At 46.7% G+C, this 21,427-nt stretch overlaps 1 protein-coding gene across 12 annotated transcripts in view; it reads right to left on the bottom strand.

The window, feature by feature from the left end:
• The window catches only part of PPIP5K1 (diphosphoinositol pentakisphosphate kinase 1), a 49,869-nt gene that overhangs the window by 25,156 nt on the left and 3,286 nt on the right, over positions 1 to 21,427 (bottom strand). For 2 of the 12 annotated variants that reach the window (XM_032619343.1, XM_032619350.1), the window contains exons 2-29: positions 20,757 to 20,852; positions 20,299 to 20,473; positions 19,668 to 19,863; positions 18,906 to 18,996; positions 18,595 to 18,680; positions 18,141 to 18,295; positions 17,906 to 18,007; positions 17,288 to 17,449; positions 17,017 to 17,138; positions 15,253 to 15,354; positions 14,944 to 15,030; positions 14,751 to 14,826; positions 14,498 to 14,607; positions 14,330 to 14,412; positions 14,030 to 14,161; positions 13,753 to 13,874; positions 13,200 to 13,382; positions 10,844 to 10,985; positions 10,435 to 10,658; positions 9,987 to 10,114; positions 9,661 to 9,775; positions 9,384 to 9,491; positions 8,655 to 8,771; positions 8,334 to 8,498; positions 6,369 to 6,518; positions 5,652 to 5,742; positions 2,637 to 2,762; positions 1,857 to 1,919 (exon numbers count right to left, since the gene is read on the bottom strand). In XM_032619343.1, coding sequence (XP_032475234.1) covers positions 1,857 to 1,919; positions 2,637 to 2,762; positions 5,652 to 5,742; positions 6,369 to 6,518; positions 8,334 to 8,498; positions 8,655 to 8,771; positions 9,384 to 9,491; positions 9,661 to 9,775; positions 9,987 to 10,114; positions 10,435 to 10,658; positions 10,844 to 10,985; positions 13,200 to 13,382; positions 13,753 to 13,874; positions 14,030 to 14,161; positions 14,330 to 14,412; positions 14,498 to 14,607; positions 14,751 to 14,826; positions 14,944 to 15,030; positions 15,253 to 15,354; positions 17,017 to 17,138; positions 17,288 to 17,449; positions 17,906 to 18,007; positions 18,141 to 18,295; positions 18,595 to 18,680; positions 18,906 to 18,996; positions 19,668 to 19,863; positions 20,299 to 20,445 — 3,385 coding nt within the window. In that variant the 5' untranslated portion in view covers positions 20,446 to 20,473; positions 20,757 to 20,852. The remainder of the gene's footprint in view (positions 1 to 1,856; positions 1,920 to 2,636; positions 2,763 to 5,651; positions 5,743 to 6,368; positions 6,519 to 8,333; positions 8,499 to 8,654; positions 8,772 to 9,383; positions 9,492 to 9,660; positions 9,776 to 9,986; positions 10,115 to 10,434; positions 10,659 to 10,843; positions 10,986 to 13,199; positions 13,383 to 13,752; positions 13,875 to 14,029; positions 14,162 to 14,329; positions 14,413 to 14,497; positions 14,608 to 14,750; positions 14,827 to 14,943; positions 15,031 to 15,252; positions 15,355 to 17,016; positions 17,139 to 17,287; positions 17,450 to 17,905; positions 18,008 to 18,140; positions 18,296 to 18,594; positions 18,681 to 18,905; positions 18,997 to 19,667; positions 19,864 to 20,298; positions 20,474 to 20,756; positions 20,853 to 21,427) is intronic. The other 10 variants (XM_032619362.1, XM_032619369.1, XM_032619378.1 and 7 more) reach the window with 10 other exon arrangements.

Genomic DNA, 21,427 nt, shown 5'->3' with positions numbered 1-21,427 from the left:
AGGGCCAAATTAAATCTAGATAATCTTCAGCAAGAGACATAATAGCTCCAAATCTTTTTCTCCTAGATTCCTGCTTCTCAGGCACTTTAGCCTCCAAGCTCAAGTACAAGAAGAACAAAGGCCAGCAGAGCCCTGAGGTTGTGTGCAGGGTGCTGGAGGAGATCTTGAATTTACTCTCTTGCACTATAATTGTCCAGGTCTTTCTTCCTCTCCCCCTTTTGGTAGAATTAATTCTTCTTTACTGGCGAGGCTGCTAACCAAGCCTTCAGGGAACTAGAGATATATAGGTTTGAGGATCTGTTTTAGGAATTTGGATCTTTTCTCACAGAGCCTAAGAGTTAGGAGAGTTGTGATTTAGCTCTGATGTCAGGGGCCCAAGTTCCTAGTACCATCTTCTGTTCCCTAAGTAACAAGTCTCCTAAGTCCAAATCCCAGGCTGTAGTGTTGGGGTTGGTGCCTGAGGGTCTACTCTGGAGATGGCTGTGGCACGAAGGCCAGAAGAGCTTGAAGCTAACTGTGCAGGCACAGTCACGCCACTCTGAATGGGAAGCTCCTGTCACAGGCACAAACAGGAGTGCAGGTGGAGGGTAGGGGTATAAACTGAGCAAGTATAAGCTAGTCAACATAGGGAGATTTCACCAGTGCCTAGTGGAGATGTTTGGCCTTACTGGGCTAAAATCTAGCAGCTGCCACTGTCTAAGGAGCAGGTGATCAGCACCTAGAGTTTTTTCAGCCAGGAAGCCAAGCTAATTTTACCTCCCTCAGAGTCTTAGCTCTTGAACAGAAGAAAATCGTATCTAACAAAACTGGATTTACCTTGAAGACAAGATACAATGCAGAGAGAAACTAAGGATATAAAGGATAAAGCAAGGAGTAAGTCCTGGGTTCCTCTGCCATACCCTACAAAGAGACCACAGCCCTTCAGTTTTGGGTTTACGCAAATCTCTAAACTCTCCCACCTTAGTGTGGGCAGACCCTGTTCTTCAGTATTCTTGAAATATTATTTATTCCTAAGCTCCCCCGGAATCTCCAGTAGACATCTCAACTCTTCACTTCCCCTTCTCGGAGACTGCAGTGCCATAAGTAGGCTGGGGCTGCATGGAAACCACATGGAAACCCTCAAGGCACAATTCTTTTTCCTTTACCTAACACCTCCTACTCCTTTTGTTCTTTCTTGTATCCCAAATCAATCTGGACTCCTGTTTTCTAGGCTCAGACCCTAGGTTAGTAGTGACGTAAAGCAGATGTCAGGAGCACAAGAGCCACACAAAATATACACAATGGTAGGAGATAGGAATATGGAGATGGAAAACAATATACTCAAGACTAATGCCTTTACGGGTAGGCTTGGGAACTGGGAACTGCAGCACTGCTCCAAAAGGGGAGCAAACTAGTCATCCACTCCAACAAAAGAGCTGGTGAAAAAACAGGAAGATCAAAATTACATAAGCTGAGGAGTTGGGGAAACAAATAGAGAGAAGAAATGGGGATGATATAGGTAATACTACGCTCCTTCTAAGAAGGGGAACCATTATCATGTTTGTACAAAGCCTGGCAGTCATGTGATGGGAAAGGAAGAGGTTTAATTCATGTTTCGGTGATGATGCTGAAAAAAGTGACACAATGGTGATGATGGTGACCATGGAAATAAGACCTTGAGTTGCCCCAGGAATCGGGCAGCCAGGCTGCAGCCAAGGCTAAGGTCTGTCACAAGAGCGACAATTAGTGAGTGGTTCAGAGACAGCAGGGTGTCAACACAGTGGAGGGAGAGGGAAAGTCAGTGTCAGAACTCAGAGGTTAAGTGTCTGGAGGTGACATGGTGAGGAGGAATGACGTTGAGTCAGAAGCAAACGTACCGTTAGTCGGATGCTTTGCAAACGACACAGAAAATCGTTTTACGGCCGGGACAAACAAGAGCTCTGGGGAGAAAAGACATCACGGGGATTATACCCACTGCTGTCCCCACCCTCTGCTCTGGAATTTGCTCACAATATACTCTGTTCTTTACAGTTAGTATACGACCTGCTCCCACCCCCGCCCCTTAGATTCCTTACTACCACATTTCAATCTTTTCCTTTGGATAATCTCCTCTCAGGAATCCATGTGTCATCTCTACCATAATACGGTCCCACAAACAACCCTAATCTCACCACCACATCCTCTTTCTGGTCATTTACAAAGAAATAAAATCTTTGTAGAAACTTTCATCACTTCCCCCAATCTCTTTCCATATCATTTTTCCTGCCTTGGCTGAACAACTTCCCCATCCCTGATTTCCTAGATTTTAATTGAGGCTCCACTGCATTCTTCCTGACCGTGGATCATCCTCCTTGGTCCCTACCACTACAGGCCAGAATCCAGGAAAGAATACAAAGGTGGAGTAAATTGATGTAGCAGGGCTGTATGTGGCTGATTATGAAGGGATAAGCATAAATAAGTAGTATTTGTATGGCGAGAGGGAATGCAAATGGAGGGGTGGATGGGGTCTTGGTTGCTTCTCCCCTCTATAACTGATGCAGAAAACTTGTCATAAGGCTAGTGTCAAGCGCCATCTTAAGCGTGAATTGTTCTTGAGCTGTGTCCTTGCTGGCGGACAAATGAAGAAAAGAGTTGCCCCCCAAAACCCACCCACATACCATCTCGGTGCTTCAGACTGGCAGGTGGTAGCTTTTTGCCTTGGCTGCGGGCGTAGTCCTGAAGATTCGGGGCGCTGGAGGAGCCGCCCAGCACTGTGGTGCTGAACAGCCCCGTGCACTGTGAGCCTGCAAGGCCGGGAGTGCATTAGTAGCCACGCAAAGCTGCAATTACCACACAGAAGTACGCACGATTTCACATGACAACATCAGGACACACACACATAACCATTCAGAGCCACCACCACGTGGCCACTTCACATAACCACAAACAGCTTTCACTACTGTCCACAGCCACACCGGGCAAGCAAAGTGAGGATGCTCCTGAAAGTCTACTTGGCAGATACAAGAGGCCACTACAAATACAGGGTTAGTCATATTAGGGGACTCAAAGCTACTGAAAGGGATAAACTATGCTCACTAGGTGGCTCTCAGGAATGCTCAAAGGATAGGTAGATTCCTCTAGATCTCCCTAGATTTAATTCAGTTTAATTTAATTCAATTTAATTCTAGGGTTTGAAGAACCCAGAAATCGAGTCCCTTATTTGTTTAAAAGGAAAGAAACTTTGACTGAAACTAGAGACTAAGTTTAGAGTACTCAACTCAAATTCAAAGTTCTCATAAGTTCCAATTCCTCCTAAGTTTTTCATCCAACGTTCCCTCCCTTCTATTTTCCCTTAGGCCTTTTTACCTTTCCCAAGAAAGTATGAGACTCACTGAGTTTTTGAAGCTGGAATGGATTCAAAGATCATCCAGTTCAGCCTTCTTATTTTAGAGATGAAGAAACTGACATTCAAAAGGGATCTCATTTGTTCAAGGTCATACAGTTTGTTAGGAGCTAAGCTGGACTAGAATCCAGGTGTCCTGACTCAGGATCAACTGTGTTGTTAGAAAAGAAATAGTAATTTTTTTCATCAAGAAGAAAACAGAGCATTGTTTCTGAAGTGAAAATGGACACAAATTGAAAGGCATGTGAAGGGTCAGGTGATTATACACAGAACATGCCTACTAACCGCTGAACACCCTACTCAGGAGAACCTCGTGAGCAGAAAACAGCGAAAAAGATGTTTTTTCTACTCTCGGAAGTTTATTGTCTTGTAAGTCCTGTGCTCAAAGCCAGATGCCCACACACACAAGTTCAAAGAAAGCAAAGAGAACTCTTGTCAGTAAGTGGAGTAAATAAAACTTGAAAAATCCCTGAAGCAAATAAATCAAGCTAGTCACTGTCCCAAGTATCTGATCGACAGTAGGGTTGGGACTCCCATGGTCCCGTCTCCTACTATAGCCCACAGGAGAGAATGGGCAGGAGGAAACAAGATTAACACTCCAGTTTGTGGGATTTTCTCCTCTACTTCCAAATCCATCTTAGCCAAGACCCTGGGTTTGACTTGGGAACTTAACATTCATAGGGGAAATAGACAGAGTGGAGACGTCAGTTTCCTTTGAGCCCACAAAGAGGGGATATGGTTTCAGGGGTCCCAGCATTTCAGGGTCACCACATAAATCAAGAAGTTCAGATGGCTGATAATTTCCACCCTGGAATTAAGGACCACTCCTCTGTGCAGCAATTTCTCCTACCTTTCATGTTCAAACAAGCTCAAGAATAGAGTTCCAGAGAGAAATAAGGGTTGCTAAATATGTCTGCTTTTTTCAGAGAAGCTGGAACTAGCTGGCTATATCCCAGCCCACCCCCAAGCTTTGTTCTACATTTACTTCCTCCACGAAATAATTTTCTGGCATAGTCCCACCAATCCTGCCGTGTCCAGTCTTGGATCATCTCAGGGGGTAGTCTTTACCTTACCACCACCATCTGTCAACCAGACTCATGCCTCTGCCTTGTTCTTGACAGCACTCCCCTTTAACTGGGCCAGACACACCTATCCTCTTTCCCACCTACCTGAAACCTATTCTCTTCTGGGGTTTCTGGGAAAAGAAGTCTATATTCACAGATCCAGACATTTGTCATTTATTTTTCATGCACCAAACCATCTACCTCATTTTAGGGATCTAGAAGGCAATCTAATCCCATAAAATTAGCCTGGAAAATTACCAAAAACCTTTCTTCCCATTTCTGGTCCAAATGCTGACCGTTTTGGGGCCAAGAAATTTGGTGCCAAGGAGACCTTTCTCTTTCAACAGTAAAATGAAAGGAGCTAAATGGAGAGAATAATAGGACAAGATAGAAAGAGCCAGGGGACCCAGTCTAGACCCCACACCACTGTCTCTACCTGCCAGTTCTGGTTAATAGCTCACAGGTGCTGTGTTCAAAGATAGTCCCTCCCAAGGACCCCTCCCCACTCCCAAAGAATACAATACCCTCTGAGGCTTGGTCCTTCCTGCAGTCTGTGTTCTTAGGAAAGGTTGAATGATGTTCTCCACCCCTCTCCAGGAATCAAAAAAATCAAGAGACATTCCCTCAAAGTCCTGAGAGAAGCCTCTGCCACTACACCAGTCTCAGATTTGTCCCTCAATTTTCAGGAAGGAAGGAAGAAGAATTACAGGATTAAAAGAGGATGAAGGGGAGGGCACGGAGGTAGGAGGGGCCAGAGCAAGGATGTAATAAACACAGGTCTCAAAGGAAGACATGGCACAAGTTCTCCAAATGAGGAATATGACCGTTATTGAGGGAAGGGAGCGTCTCACAAGTGCCTCTATTTATAGCTTTGTCTCTGATAACTCTGAAGAGTCAGAGTCTCCATGGACCCTAAATGTCTGGGCTAGACTGAAGGGACAGATAAGGAATAAGAGGGGAAGCCAGAAAAATGCCCTTCAGCCAGAGAAATGGGCGTTGTGTAGTAAACCAAAAGACAGACACCTTCCTGGAATGCAAACAATCATCTGGGATCAAAGTTCACACCTACATGTGGCTTCTCCCAATTCATCCTCCCTAACCCCACCCAACAATTCCACTGACTAGATGACCCCAACTCCCATGACTAAGGTTCCCCACAATAAAACTCTAAAGAACAGACAGACACCCCTTCCCAACAACAGATGAGAGATGCTGGAAAACCATACCTAGGCCGCTCTGCTTCATCTCCGTTGGTGGCCGTGAAGATGAAAAGAGTCGGTAGCCACCAGGCCTCGAGGACGAAGTCTCAGAAAGCACCTGGAGAAAAAGGACTCTATGTTAATTACCGTTTTGCCACCTCAACTGAGAAGTCTAAAACCCAGGTCCTGAATTCTTGCCCCTACAAAACCAAGCAATGTCAGGAAGTTTAAGGATTTTTATGAGGAAGAGGAATGCAAAGTCTAAGAGTATACTTTACAGAGGAAACTGTCCAGGGAATCCTTCTATACTAGAAAGCACTTCTATTTCCAAGATGCCTGTGCCTACAGCCCTCTAATCCCAAATCTGAGAAATCATTATTCAACCATTCTCAGTGCTTAGCAGGGCAGGGTACCTTAATCTTTTATATCCCTCCATAGAACTCAGAAAGCAAATCACAATAGCTCAGCCACAATAAGAAGTCTGGCTACGCTCTCTTCTTTCCATGGGACAGCTGTGGCTACGGCAGCCATACTCAGTTTCTTATCTGAACCGAAAGCCCTCCCCTCCACTCCTGGAGACATGAAATGGATTTCTGAAAAGCCCACAAGGGCTCAATCACATAACCCACACCACACACACACACACACACACACACACACACACACCTCAACAGTGTTCTGAGTCCCTAAGTCCCAAAAGGCAAAGATAGAAGCAATAAGGGAAGATGAAGTATGGAGGGACACCTGTGTGCAGGATGCCAGGTGAGTGGTGGACACAGCCCGGGGCTGTAGGCCGATGGCTGGGGAAGGCCGGGGGAGGTCCCCTGACCTCCGGCGGCGCCGTCCCCGCAAGGGGATCAGGTCCAGGTTCCCCGTGCACTGCATGTTCATGACCTGCAATCAGACCGGGTGGAAAGCCGGTCACGGCTCCTTACACCCCAGGCTCCCCAAAGCCCTGGGCCCATTGGGCAGAGGCAGTTGTAAGGCTGGAGAGGATGATTGCCTAGGGCACAGCTGCTCTGAAGGTCACAGATTTTGTATTCTAAACCAGTCCAAAAATATAAGATGACAGGAGAAGAAGGGATGGAAAGAAGGGTCGTAGTTGATAAGAATAAGACTACCAATGCCTGTACTTATAGAACACGGAGAGGAAATATTAATACTAAAAGGTTGTATGACCAAAGAGCAGAGAGAAGATTTTCTTGCAAAGCTGAGGAGCATATCGTGGGCAACCATCATCCTGGGTAGCCATGGTATAAGCAGCACTAGTAACTGAGAGGAAGGAATCTGATTACAACAGAAAGCTTCCTATAGGCCTGAAAGAAGTCAATTTCATCAAGTCTGAGAGATGATACACTGAGAGCTCTGCTTTGCCTGTCTCTTGACTGCTTTAAATCAGAAGAAAAAAGGGGATCCAACATAATAGTGCCAGAGACTGGCAGACAATGTGAATGGGGAAGACACTGGATGTGGAGGAGCAGTTTATTAGTGGAAGATCATATGTCATTCTGTCCATTTGATCTATTCACATGAGTCTGCAGTGTACTAATGTACTATGGATACTAAGTTAACTTACACCTCAAAGAAAATATGATGCATACCCCACCTAAGGAAACTCTGAGTATTCATGACCTCAAGTCCATCTTAAAATAATCAGGCAGAAAAGGATGAGCCTAGAAGAGAGACTGTAGTTTGTCTTCTCAGCATTCTCCAAAATCTGAACCATAAACCTTTGTCTGAACCTATGTAAGCTAGTTATAGATTCTTCTGAGATATTTCCAAATGGAAAGACCAATTCCTTTAAGACAGAGAGCAGGCACCAAGCCAAGTGAACAGATTCATCTGTCAAAGCAGGACCCAAAATAGAAAGTCATGGTCCCTGAGACAGGGATAAGTCATGGGGTCAAAAAGAGTGTCATTGGGCCAAAGAGGGAAAGGATCTCTCCAGGAAAAGACCAAAACTTTGGTTTTTACTCCAGGACACAATGTGAGATTTACAACAGTCCTTTCCTCTAGGCTAGAGAAATAGAACCAGGCCCAGACTGATAAACCTCATCAGAACAAAGGGGAGATAGATAGACCTCGAGACTTGATTCCCTTTCTGGGATGAGAGTATAGATAACCCTAAAGGGGTTAAATTAAAGTGCCATTTTTAGCAAAGTGATATTTACTACAATCTGAGCTTTAATATTTACCCAAGACAATAAAGAGATGGAGGGGGCCTGGCCTTCAATATCAACTGTATTGTTATCATTGTTACTGTTTACTAAGCATCTATATGGTGAGTATTACTTATATTTTACAGATGAAAAAAATTTAGGCTTGGAGAAGGTACCTGTCCAAGATCACACAGCGTCTGATTATCAGACTGGGATTTTAGCCCAGAGTACACGCTTTTCTACTATATTTCCTTTTAAAGAACTGCCTTCTCAAATTCATCCAGAGGCCTCCTCCTCAATCTCGTCTCTAAAAGTCCTTATCTCTCAGGCACCCCTCACTGGCATCTCTTTAACCTCAGAAGTAGCAACCAGCTTAAAGGAGCTTTCCTGGGAGACCAGCTGTGAAAGAGAGGTTAAGTGAAACATATCCATCAGGGGCAGGAAGACTCTGTTTAAGGTCCTAAGAATTCCACTGAGGGGATTCAGAGATTCATGGATATTGTCCTATGAGCACTTCCACCACTTCTTTCTCCCAAGCCCCTCCCATTACCTCCATGGAGCCGGCTTTGCGGTTACGAATGAGGGGTGATCTCTTTGGGAGGCCAGGGCCCTCAGAGGGCTGGGGTGAGGTCTGCAATGCTCCGTCTGGCTCATCTGATGCCTTCCCCGGGCACAGGTCCTCCATGCTGCCTTGGTCTGTTTTCATCTCCTCATTCTACCCAACAACAGGCATAGACAGGAGAGATGTTAATGGTCTCCAGCCTCCTAATCCAATTCTCCCCAACCCTTTTAACCTCCCTGTACTGTTTCCGAGTTTCCCATCACTTGGTTCCTAAATCCTCCAGTCCCAAATCCCAGCACTCTGACCCACCTCAGAAGAGGCTGGACGGAATCCACAGCCAGTTGGGGCACTGCCTTCTTCCTCGACACCTTTCACTCCAGGGCTGAAGTGCAGCTCCACATGGAACCGCTCCTCTGATAAGGGATCCTTTAGGGCATCACCAGATGAAAGGGCAGTTGGAGAAGCTGGACATGATGGTGGAAGACCAGGCAGGGACAACAGAGAGGAACTCAAGAGGACACATCCTCCCAGGGCTGAGGTTTCAGCGTCTTACACCCCTCTACAGTAATAGCTCCTTTTAACTACAGTCTAGTGTTACGGGATGCTCATACTCTCAACCTCCACAGGACTTGCCAACTTCCAGTTCTACAACTGTCCCCCTCCCTATCCATCTCCCACAGGAATTCAGCTTTGCTACAGTGCATACAGCAGCACATTTAAAGATATCTTTGTGGAGCCAGATGAAGAAGGTGTATGTGTAACAATGTTTGAGAGAAAAAGACTCATTGTAACATTGTTCAAATTCCATACCCTCCCTAATGCCAGAGCTATGTTCTCTGGTATCTCTCTGGCTCAACACCAACCCAAAACATGTTTTCTGTTCCAGGAGGAACCTCCTGGATGTTCTCTATCATGCTGCACCTAGGTACCACACCTAACTGGATTCTACAGAATCTAAGCATAAAAAAGCTTTTCCCTAAAAGGGGATGGAGAAGAAAGAAGGGGGCCTCTCCTCACCCCGCCCTGTTAGCTCCTCACCCGTGTGTTGTCTTCATAAAGCATGATGACAATCTGGGTCATGTAGTTGAGCTCTGAGATGGCACTAAGATAAGCCAAAGCTCGCTGCCATTGTGCATCCTTGGTCTCCTACCGAACACAAGAAGAGGTAAGCTAATGCCCAAGGACGAGGGAGTCAGGGAATGGGCGGGGAGACGAGGAGAACAGAGGAGGCTTGCAGTAAAAAAGAAGCATGAGGAGGAGAGTAAAAGAACGCTGGGAAAAGATGTTCATAGGCTGAAGGAAAAAGGATCCTTACATCAAGAAGTCCCCCATAACGGAAGACACTGAGTAGGGAGTGGACGTGGCTTTCACTGGTAAAGTAGAGACGTGTTCGAACATGGCGGCCTGGGGAGAGCACTCCTCGGGAGTACCTGAGACAGCAGCTAAGTCACTCACACTGTCAGCCAGTCCTCTTCTCAGCCCTCCACAAACTCCCTCCTCCCGCCTCAAAGACTTCTCTCTCTTTTCCACCCCAGGACCCCTCCCGTTCTTGGTTCCCCAAGCTGTCCCAGCCTGGGTTCCCCCAAGAGCTCCCTGACATGCCCCTCCCTCCATCCAGCACCCCACCCAGCCCTCCCTCACAGGGGGTGCAGCTTGTTGACAGACTCATCCTCGTGGGTTCTCTGCAGGTCAAGTAGTATCTTCCGCAACAGTGGAAGACAGAAGCCCACAGCAATTTCCAGTTTCTCCTCCCGACTGATCCCGTACTCCTAGGGGCCACAGGCCAGGAATAAGCACCTCAATGAATCTTGTTTTCCTCTTGCCTTATACTCCCAGGTCCAAGATCATGCTTGTCTTCACCTCAGGTCTAGGGCTTCTTCCAACATCACCACATTCCCCCTCTCCAGGTTTTTCCTCAGTTAGCCTCTTGGGTTTCCTCAGAGCCAGGATTGTAGCTCTAATTGTAACAACTAATTCCTTTTCTAAGTTTCCTTCCCCTGGTTCCCACACCGCCCCTCCTTCCTGCCTTTTCTCTCCTTCCTTCTGCAGTGCCCCTAGCCCCAGGCTCCATCCCTTATGTGAGACACACCTGGGGAATGACCACATCAGCCAGTGCCTTAGAGAGACGGAGCAACTCTGCTGTTCCTTGAAGTCCCAGACTCCCATTGTGCTGCACATCATACTTGACACAGTCATAGATGTCAGGAATCTTACTGATATCATAGCGCCCACTCTTCTGTCGAAAGTCACGCTCCAGCTTGCTCCAACGCTGTAGCATTAGCTCTAGTGTCTCGCTGTGGTAAAGCTGCAGGTCTGGAAGGAAGACAGACAGACAGAGCCAAAGGCTTCACCTCTAACAAAAGACCCTAGCAAATCTGAAGCAGAACCAGAGAGATGAGGATGACGTGTCCCAGACACTTAGGAGAGGACACAGGATTGCCTGAGGAACCCATCCGTACCCAAGATCTTGAAAGGAAGATATCAGTATTCAAACCCACCTACAGACTTGGGGTCCTGCATCCGTTTCTGGATCTGGTGAGTGAGGTTTTCAATCAGGGCAAATACCTGATCACAGACCTTCACAGGATTCTGGATTATAGCCATGGAGTTGAGTAGGGAAGTGCTTCCAGTGGGAGCCAGCTGTGGAGAATAGAAAGATGAAAAGCAAGACAGGTTCAGTGCCAGTTGCCTAGATTGCTGTGAGCTTATTACAGAGAGACTGACTGCAAATAAGCTCTGTCTGTTGGCTCACCCCAACGAGACATTCTTTTTTTTTTTTTTTTTTGCGCTATGCAGGCCTCTCACTGTTGTGGCCTCTCCCATTGCGGAGCACAGGCTCCGGACGCGCAGGCTCAGCGGCCATGGCTCACGGGCCCAGCCGCTCCGTGGCATGTGGGATCCTCCCGGACCGGGGCACGAACCCGTGTCCCCTGCATTGGCAGGCGGACTCTCAACCACTGCACCACCAGGGAAGCCCCCAACGAGCATTCTTACGCTACTGGGAACACTAGCAGTTCAGATGAGGGGACTGCTCTAGCACACAGTCATCTAAGAATGGGTCATCTTAAAAGTCTTGGAGTCAGAGGAAATAAAATAGATCTAGGTTCTTTTCTTGGGGGTTCTAAAATAAGCACGGAAAATGCTGAGGAATACAGATTAAACCAAAATCCCCACAGAATGTTTTCGTGAGTGGGTAATAGACATAACTATCTTACTCCTCTAAACAAGATGCTAGCTTGAATCTGGAGTAGAGGTGCTGTCTCAGAACTAAGTTCCAACTCAAGCATTTAGGATGGTCACAGTCAATGAAGATGGGGAGGGGGAAAGGAGATTGCAGGTTGAATGTACTCATTCTACCTCGGTCCTCACAAGTTCCATTCTTGCTGGCAAAAGGAAGCAAGGAAAAAGGAAAGATACCTTAGCTTTTTTGGATTTGACATTGAGCAATGGATTGGAAAATAAGGCAGCAAGGTCCTGCCCCTTTATCAAGGCCTGCTCAGAGAAGAACACAGAAAATGCCATTCTCTAGTCAATGTGCTCAGCTACTTTGCTTATTTAAGAATCTATCATAAATGGTTACACAGCAGTTATGAAATGAGGAGCTCTGAGTAGGAGGATGGTAGAAAATCATTGTCTGGCACATGATCCCCAGTCAATCATGGCATGGATACATAGGAAAAAGGAAAAAGAATGGCTTGGGTAGTGGCATCCACTGTGATTAATACTGTGAGGCTAACAGCCTGGGCTCTCTAGTTAGATTCCTTGGGTGACCTTGGAAAGGCTGCTTAAATTCTTCTGAGCCTAGGCTTCCTCATCTGTAAAGGGGGGGAAAAGTAGTACCGGTCCACAGTTCTTACAGTGGATTAAAGATGGCCATTAATTCTTTGTCACATTCCCCTTCCCTTGAATCTGGGCTGACCCTGGGACTGTTTAACCAACAAAAAATAATAAAGTTATACTGTGCTAATTCTGGGCCTACACTTTAAAAAATCTTGAAAGTTTCTGGTATGGGGGAGTCCTAAGCTACTATTTAAGAAATCCGTCTGGGGAATTCCCTAATGGTCCAGTGGTTAGGACTTCATGCTTCCACTGCCGGGGGCATGGATTTGATCCCTGGTCTGCTAGAAAAACCACATGGGAAAAACACATGGAGAGGAGAGGCTCTGAGACTACAGGGACAGGGACATCATGAGGAGGGAGAGAGCCCAGCCATCCTAGCATCCCAGTTGAGCCTCCAGAGGGTTCCAGCCCCAACATCTGGACAGCAGCTGGGCAATTTTAGGGAAGACCCTAGGCAAGACTAGTTGAGCCTAGAGCTGTAAGGTGATAAAATGGTTTTTGTCTTAAGTTACTGAGTTTTGGGGTAGTTTTTTATACAGCAACAGATAAACTGAAACATCCTTCCGTTCAAAATCCTTGGGTTCAGCTGTGTTTCGGAATTGAGAATTCTTGGGACTTTAAGAAGTTAATACGGTGCATATGCCACATGTTAGATAACACCTCCAGCAGGGCCTAGGACGTAACCAAACACTTTTCTATTTCTGTAGCAAAATGTATGACTATTTACACTAGATGGGATAAATGGGGATTAGAAAGAGTCTTACCATGTCGGGTTTTGCTGTCAAACGAATCTTGGTGGCAAAGTTATAAAAATCTTTTTCATTTCCAAAACTGTGGATGACAGATTGTGGACCCATACTTATCTCAGAGGGTAAGGATTAAATGACACAATACATGGAGAGCACATAAAACAGTGCCTGGCACACAGTGAGTACCATTACGGATCACTATTATTTAGAATTCTAGGATTTGGGGATTGGGCTGTGTTGGGCACAAAGTCTAGGAGAGCCTGACCTGATCATAATCCTCAGGGGCAAAGGGTGCATCCTGCTGCAAAATGTGGTGCAGCCGAGCCTTCACCCGGTGCTGGCAGCTGCTCAGGGAATCGCCATCACTGTCCAAGAGCCCGTTCATGTTGGCACTCTTCACCATTTGTACCAAAATGGGTGTCAGCTCCCCTTCTAGAGCTAGAAGGCCCTAGAGGGGGAGCAGAGAATCTATTAGTTTTCCTTCCAGTCTAGTTCCCCTAGGCCTCAATGGTCCCAGAGATCAAATGAGAGCTGGCTTGGGAGTTGGGGTATAGGTCAAGGGGCCCACCCCACTAATTATTCTCAGTAGTATAGAATGCAGTCAGTACATACAGCTGATTCACTTTGCTGTACAGGAGAAACTAACACAACATTGTAAAGCAACTATACCCCAATTAAAAAAAAAAAGAATGCAGTCAGACACAAGCAGAAACTTCTCTGAGATGGCACACAAACACTCTGAAATTTCCAACTAGTTCTCCAAACTCTGCTTCTCTACCTAATGGAAGCTGGAACTGTGGGTGAACTGTAGTGTGCACCTTGGCAAAGGCTGCAGCAGTCATCTGGACACGGCCCTCATCAGAGGCATAAATCTTGAGATCATGGCGGAAGGTGCTATGGAGGCGAAGCAGCCCACACCCGGGGAAGCCAGCATAGTCACCTGGGGGCAAAGGGGAAGACCAGGAATGGATGGCTGTAAATACCCAAGAATGCTCATTTCCCCTTTAACTTCCCTATTGTCTCTGTCCCTTGTTTCCCCAACTTATTCTCTAATCATCTTATCTCAGCCCTGCTAGGTATTTACAAAACACTCACCCTGTCCTCCAGGGTACATGCAGCGGAAAGCTCGCCCCAGCTCCTCAGCCTGAACACGGCCAGCAGGGGTCAGTTCTCCACCCCACTTCAGTACCAGCAATAGGGATGGGGCCAGAGCCTCCCCCTGTGGATCTGCGGGAATAAGGGGCAGTGAACAGGTCTAGATCTAAGGAAAATAGTGGGGACATCTAAATGTTAGGTCTTCTGAGGAGCCCGGAAAGGTAATTTGGGATAGAGGTCATCTAAGGGTTCAAGAATAAGAGATGTGAGTGGTGATGGGAAAGGGGTATTACATCTTACCTTGCCCCTCATTAGAAGCTTTTACTCCATGAGGGTAGTAAGTCAACTGCACCTTCCGGTTGATGCCTGAGAAGTGACCATACCTGCAGGATAAATTCACAGTTTACTTTCTACCCCAGCACCCAATTCTCACTGCTAGTGGCCCCCCTTTCCTATTCCCTTTCTCACATCTCCAGCACAGATTTCAGCTGCTCCAGTTTCCCAGTCTTCTCCTCAATCTCACCACCTGGTTCTTTTTCCAGTTCAGCCAATAGCAGCCTTGTGATGTCCAGCACCTCCTGGAGGAAACAACAGGGTATCTGTGCAGGAGGCCAAGTCCTGGCTGGTTAGGCTTTCATCCTGGTCTCTCACTGAGGCCCCCAATCCCATACCCTCTATCTTTCTGTAGCACTGCTCCTCCCAGGCAGATTCATCACCTTACCTGTAGCTGCTCGGGCCGCTTCAGTTTTAATTTCCCTGTCTTGTAGCCACCATGTTTTTCAAATAGACTAAAAAACCTGAAGAAATAAGGAGAAGCTTCAGTACGGGCTGAGACAGACAAGAGCCTCTGGGAGGTACCCCTCCCCATTTCCTTCACAAACACCTATTTGTCTGGATTAGGATACTCTGCCCACCTTGGGTGTGTCACCTCCATCTTCATCTTCTGCTTGGGGGTACGATCCCCGTGACGGATAATTGCAATGACGCAACGAAGTTCCATCCTAAGATAGGGAATGTTGTTAGAGCCTCTCCCCAGTCCCACCCCACACTGCCTCCCATTTCATCCTACCCAACGGGTCAAAGAACAGAGGAAAAACTATCTGAGATTAGGAATAAAGGTAGGCTCCACCAGTCAGATGGCACAGGGTCAGGAAGTAACCACTGGTCTGACACAGATGCCTTAAGTAGGTTACTCCCGATTTTTAACTTTTACTTTTGCTCACATGGTGCCAGATGTGGTAGGGACAATGGGAATGTCCTCAGCTTCTGTGGGGATGGACCATGGGATCTGGAACTGCGGGGCAAGCTCCCGCATTATGGTGTTCCTAGAAGGAGAAATGCAAAGAAGCCCTGTGAAAATGAATGAACCAGAACTATATATATGAATGAAGCTCACAAAAACTAACAAGTAGCTGAAAAATACATTAATATAAAATCTAAAAACATGCGAAAGCCACCCCATATATGTAATAAAAATACGAATATATAAATGGGAATGACCAAATAAAGGACTGGTTACCTCTGGGCGGTGGGAGGGAAGGGGATATACTTAGTAAGGGGTATGTAGGGGCTTTAACTATATTCTTTTTTTTTTAAGTAATTTATTTTATTTTTGGCTGCGTTGGGTCTTCGTTGTTGTACGCGGGCTTACTCTAGCTGCGGTGAGTGGGGGCTACTCTTCCTTGCAGTACATGGGTTTTCATTGCAGTGGCTTCTCTTGTTGTAGAGCATGGGCTCTAGGCACTGAGGCTTCAGTAGTTGTGGCTCGTGGGCTCTAGAGCGCAGGCTCAGTAGTTGTGGCGCTCAGGCTTAGTTGCTCCGTGTCATGTGGGATCTTCCAGATCAGGGATCAAACCCGTGTCCCCTGCACTGGCAGGTGTATTCTTAACCACTGCTCCACCAGGGAAGCCCTATATTCTTTTTTATTTTTTGGCTGCACTGTATGGCTTGTAGGATCTTAGTTCCCTGACCAAGGATTGAACCCGCGCCCCCTGCAGGGGAAGCTCAGAGTCCCAACCACTGGACCGCCAGGGCATTCTCACCTTTGTCACTTTTAAACCATTTTTACGATATTTAAAATACAGGCATACCTCGGAGATATTGTGAGTGCAGTTCCAGACCACCACAATAAAGTGAATATTGCAATACAGTGAGTCACAGGAGTTTTTTTAGTTTTGCAGTGCATATGAAAGTTATGTTTACAGTATACTGTAGTATATTAAGTGTGCAATAGCATTAGGTCTAAAAAAATGTACATATCTTAATTAAAAAAGACTTTATTGCTAAAAAATGCTAACCATCGGGATTCCCTGGTGGCACAGTGGTTAAGAATCCACCTGCCAATGCAGGGAACACAGGTTCGATCCCTGGCCTGTGAAGATCCCACGTGTTGTGGAGCAACTAAGCCCATGCGCCACAACTACTGAGCCTGTGCTCTAGAGCCTGTGAGCCACAACGACTGAGCCTGCGTGCCACAGCTACTGAATCCCGCGCGCCTAGAGACCGTGCTCTGAAGCAAGAGAAGCCACCACAGTGAGAAGCCTGTACACCACAACGAAGAGTAGCCCCTGCTCGCCGCAACTAGAGAAAGCCTGCGCGCAGCAACGAAGACCCAACACACCCGAAAATAATTAATAAATTTACTAAAAAAAAAATGCTAACCATCATCTGAGCCTTCAGCAAGTTGTAATCTTTTTGCAATAGTAACATCAATGATCACAGATCACTATGACAAATATGATAGTGAAAAAGTTTGAAATATTGTGAGAATTACCAAAATGTCACACAGAGACACAAAGTAAGCAAATGCTGTTGGAAAAATGGTGCCAACAGACTTGCTTGACACAAGGTTGCCACAAACCTTCAATATGTAAAAAAAACGCAGTATCCGCAAAGCTCAATAAAACGAGGCATGCCTATACAGTAAAAACTTTCCAATTCTCTTCTTTAAGCCCATTCTCCCCAGCTCAGACCACTGTGCCCCTTACCCCAGAATCTTGGCACAGTCATCGTAGTATTTCATCGAATTCTTGACGAAACTGAAGCCGTTGACATCACACACAAAGGAGTGACCATTGGCACGAAGGAGGTCAAAACCACAGACCGTTTGCTGCAGGCGATAAAAGCAAGATGAGAACAAGAGAGCCACTCTTCCTTCTCAGCACCCCCCTCATTCCACAGCCCCTCTCCTGTATCCCTCCCACCCCCCGCCCCCAGCACACACACCCTCCCCTTCGCCGCCAAGGGGACTTCCTCCACCTTAAAAGCTACGCAGACTTTCCTGGCCACCAGCTTTTCCATGGCAGTCAGCATGACTGGATATCGAATTTCTTTCCCCTCACTGTCTCTTTCGACCTTCCCATCCAAAGCTGGAGATTTTCTGGCTTCAGCATGGGCATAGTCTGGCCCCACTGTATACACCTGCAGGTACATAGCATCACTGAGTATGCCCACAGCTCACCCTGCATATGAGAAGACAATATGAGCACTATGTCTGTAGACTAGTTTCACAGTAAACAAAAACAAAACCAACAAATCCCCAAGTTTTATGAACAAGGAGACTGACATTTTTCTTACTGAGCTCTACTTTAGTATCATTATGAAGGTTTCTCCACAGGACTCCAAAACTATTGCCTAGTCCTTACTAAGAAATAACTTACCAACAGTATTCCATTTTCCATGTCACTCTTGCCCTTGCTCTGATAGTGACAATGTAAATACCTACTTCCCCCACTTCTTACCTTCACCTGCATATGAAAACCCATCACATTCATACTTTATTTTCTACGACCACTTCCATACACTTCCACTTGCTTCCCAAGCACCCCACCCCACCCAGATATTTATAACCTCTTAAATCCCTGTATCCACCATAACCTTGACATCTGTGCCATCTGTTGGCATAAACTCCTCATAGATGTATGACCCTGTCTTCCGGACGCTGCTCTCAGGAGAGTAAACGCTGCTCCGGCTGCCAATCTTCAGGAGAAAAAGGAAGGGAAAAAAAAAGTTGCCTTTAACTTGTCCCCAAATCCTCCAGCTTCCCTCCCCACAACCTCATTCTCGCCCTTCTACTTCTCTGCCTCCTCAAATGCCCAAATGTCTCCCATACCTTACGGAAGAGGCGCTGGCTTCCTCCTCCGGCTGAGCTGGGGTAGTAGATGTAAACATTGTGGTCCTCTGCACTCACTGGCTTCTCCACAAAGGGCTTGGGAAAGACGGCTCCATTTACCTCCACCTGATCTTCACCCTCAATCAGGTTGCACTCTGAAAGGTAGGCGTGTGGTCATTCCTAGGGCCTAAGAATACTTCCAACTCCCACTTCTCTGAGTTGTAATCTCCATAACCCTCAAGTTGCTATGACCATATCTTAATAATAGATATGGTAATTAATATCTATATAAGAGGTCCAAGGTTCTGTCCAAAGACCCATGGCTCTAGCTCTACCCATAATCCAGTAACCAAAGCCTCACTGAGCCGGGTGGTACATAGGAGACGTCTAGAGGAAGGAGAACTGGGCTAAGTCGTAGAAAGCAGGGCAGGACTGGACAAGGCCAGGTACTCACCCTCAGGCCGGGCAGGGTCACGGTTGAGCACAGCATATCGAGGCAGATCAATACCCTCCTCCTGCAGGATCCGGTACACCTCCCTCCTGTCACCCCCGAATAAATTAGCTGGGAGAGGTGGGGGATGGTGACCAGGGGAGAGGCTAGGGATTTCATTCATTCAGGAATTGGGAGACACCCGTGTACAGAACTCAACAGGGTATGGTACAAAAATTAAGCATGTTTCTTTGACTCTGCCCCTCCCAGAGTGGGTTCTCTAAACAGGCATGATCTCAGGGCCACCCATCCCACCAGTCAACAGAAAGCTATACCTATCCTGGATGTAATACTGCATAGCCAGGTCATTGATAAGAAAAGGGTTTCGAAGCTTGGAGTAAGCAACAGCTTTGTCCAGAGGAAAGCCTGGGATGGAGAAAGGAAATAGAGAGACCAAAGGAAGAAAGTGAAAGAGACAGTGAGAAAACAGCAAGAGAAATAAACATATTAAAGCTATTAGTTGCCACTGAGTTCCACTACCCATCCAACCCAGCACTCATCCTCCTGCCCAACTTCCCAAGTCTAGAATATCCATCAGAAAAAAGTAAAACAGAAATTTTTTTTTTTTTTTTTTTTTCTTTTTCAGTACATGGGCCTCTCACTGTTGCGGCCTCTGCCGTTGTGGAGCACAGGCTCCGGACGCGCAGGCTCAGCGGCCATGGCTCACGGGCCCAGCCACTCCGTGGCATGTGGGATCTTCCCGGACCAGGGCACGAACCCACGTCCCCTGCATTGGCAGGCGGGCTCTCAACCACTGCGCCACCAGGGAAGCCCAACAGAAATTATTTTTAGGGTCCTTCCAAAGACCAATTCTGTCAGAGACCTAAGAATCTTAGAGCTTTCCTGAGGTTCAAATATGGGCTTTAAACTACCACCGGCAAGTCCTCCAAGATGTAGGGAGAACAAACCCCTTTGCACTGTTCCCTAGTGTGTTGGGAAGAGCTGATGGCCTCTTTACTATTTGACAGTAAGAGCCTCATTTCCCAGTCCAGCATTCCCAACACCATTCCTTCTCATTTTCCTTCACACACACCAACCTTTGGAGTGGAAAGAGATGAGGCAATGGCAGGATGGCCAGTTTTCCACAGGTTCATTAAGGATCACATCTTCTCCCAGGATGATAACAGTCAGGTAGTCAAATCTGCAGAGTCGCTCTAGGATTTGGGTCATTGGCTTGGACTTGGATTTCTTGGTCATGGCACAGATGCCAACAATGATCTGAGGTTCAGGAGGCTACAGAGAGGAAGTGCTGTCAGGTACTTCCCACCTAAACCATCCCTATCAGGGAACACACGGTTTCATCTCCTTAGGGCACAGAGTTTCTTGCCAGGACTTTGGAGCTATGGGGTTAAGGTTACCTCCTAACTTAGGCCTAGATTGGGGTACCTGCAGGTATTCCTACTGCCACAGTAGGAAATGTGTACTCGGCAGAAGAGTAGGAGAACCAATAATAATGAGACAACAGGAGGAGGGCATAAGGGTAGGGGCTTTAAAGAGAGGCAATCTAACCAATCTCCACTGCCCTTCCCCTTAATCAGAATAGGGCCTGTTTATGACAGGGAGTCTATGCATTTGGGAAGAATGGGGAGAGGTGTCTCCATCCTCTGGAATCTCAACTATGACAGGGGTCCCAGAACCAAGTTACATCATCGTTTTCCCTGGTCTTACCACTTCATCCTCCTCATCCTCAAGGAGCTCGCTGTCACTCTCTTCTGTCCTCATGCCTATTCCACGGGTGCCCAGCCCCTCATCTCCAGCTCCAAGGAAGAAGTGGGCTGTGGCGCTCTCGCCCTCACTGGCCGGCAATGACCACATCCCCGCCGGAGCACCCACTCATCCCGCTCTGCAGTGGAGGGTATGTATCCCTGTTAGTTCAGAATCCAAGCCCCATGGCAGTGCATGGGGATGGGGGATGGGGAATGAGAAAATAAGAGGGAACTACAAGGGGACTAGGGGAAACAGGAAACAAAGCTATGGTGAGAAGGATCAACAGGAAAGGAGGCATGTGGGATATGACTTGAGATGACTAAAGATCCCTAAGAGAAAATCGAGGTCTCCCTTTTCCTCCCTGCTCACCCCACCCCCAACCATGAGACTGGTAAGAGGATCAGTAGATTAACCCTTACAGTGCTGGCATGTCCCTGATTCTGCCAGCAGGAAAAACCGTTAACTCCAGCAGCAAATGGGAAAGGCAGTTCCTCATGGAAGGCTACTGTTGATTCCTACCAGAAGAGAAGGTTAGAGTGACATTTCAACTTTGGATTCATTCCAAAATGTTCCTGGCCCTTCTCCACTTCCCCATAGTAGTGTTGAACTCAGTGATTTAATTCAAGAGCAGAGGAATAAGAGAGTTCATTTGCCTTTGCTCTTAACCCCTATCTTCATTCATACCAAGGATTAACTCAAAAAAGCATTGACTGAGGGCACCCTATGTTCTAAACATTAAATCAGAACATAAAAATCTCCTATGCCCCATCTCTCCTTCACCTGCTTTACCTTAAAAGAGAGATGCTCAGTTCCAGAAAATCTGTTCAAGGAAAGAGGTCTAGTGCTAGTTGGGAAGTTGAGGATACAGGCATCCATACAACAGGCTCCAACCCATTCTCAAACTGAAATTTCAATTTTCTCTCTACCATCTCAGGGTACAACAGACACAAGGCTGGTCTAGCCCAAGGTCCTTCATACCAGAAGCTACAATGGAAAAAAAATCCTGCCTAGAGCCATTATCAGTGAGAATATCTTAAGACTTAAAATTGAGTCAGAACAACCTGGCAGTTCCACTTCTGCATACATACAC

The sequence above is a fragment of the Phocoena sinus genome, chromosome 2 (assembly GCF_008692025.1).
Source record: "Phocoena sinus isolate mPhoSin1 chromosome 2, mPhoSin1.pri, whole genome shotgun sequence".
Lineage (NCBI taxonomy): Eukaryota > Metazoa > Chordata > Mammalia > Artiodactyla > Phocoenidae > Phocoena > Phocoena sinus.
This window is presented reverse-complemented; position numbering and strand designations above follow the sequence as displayed.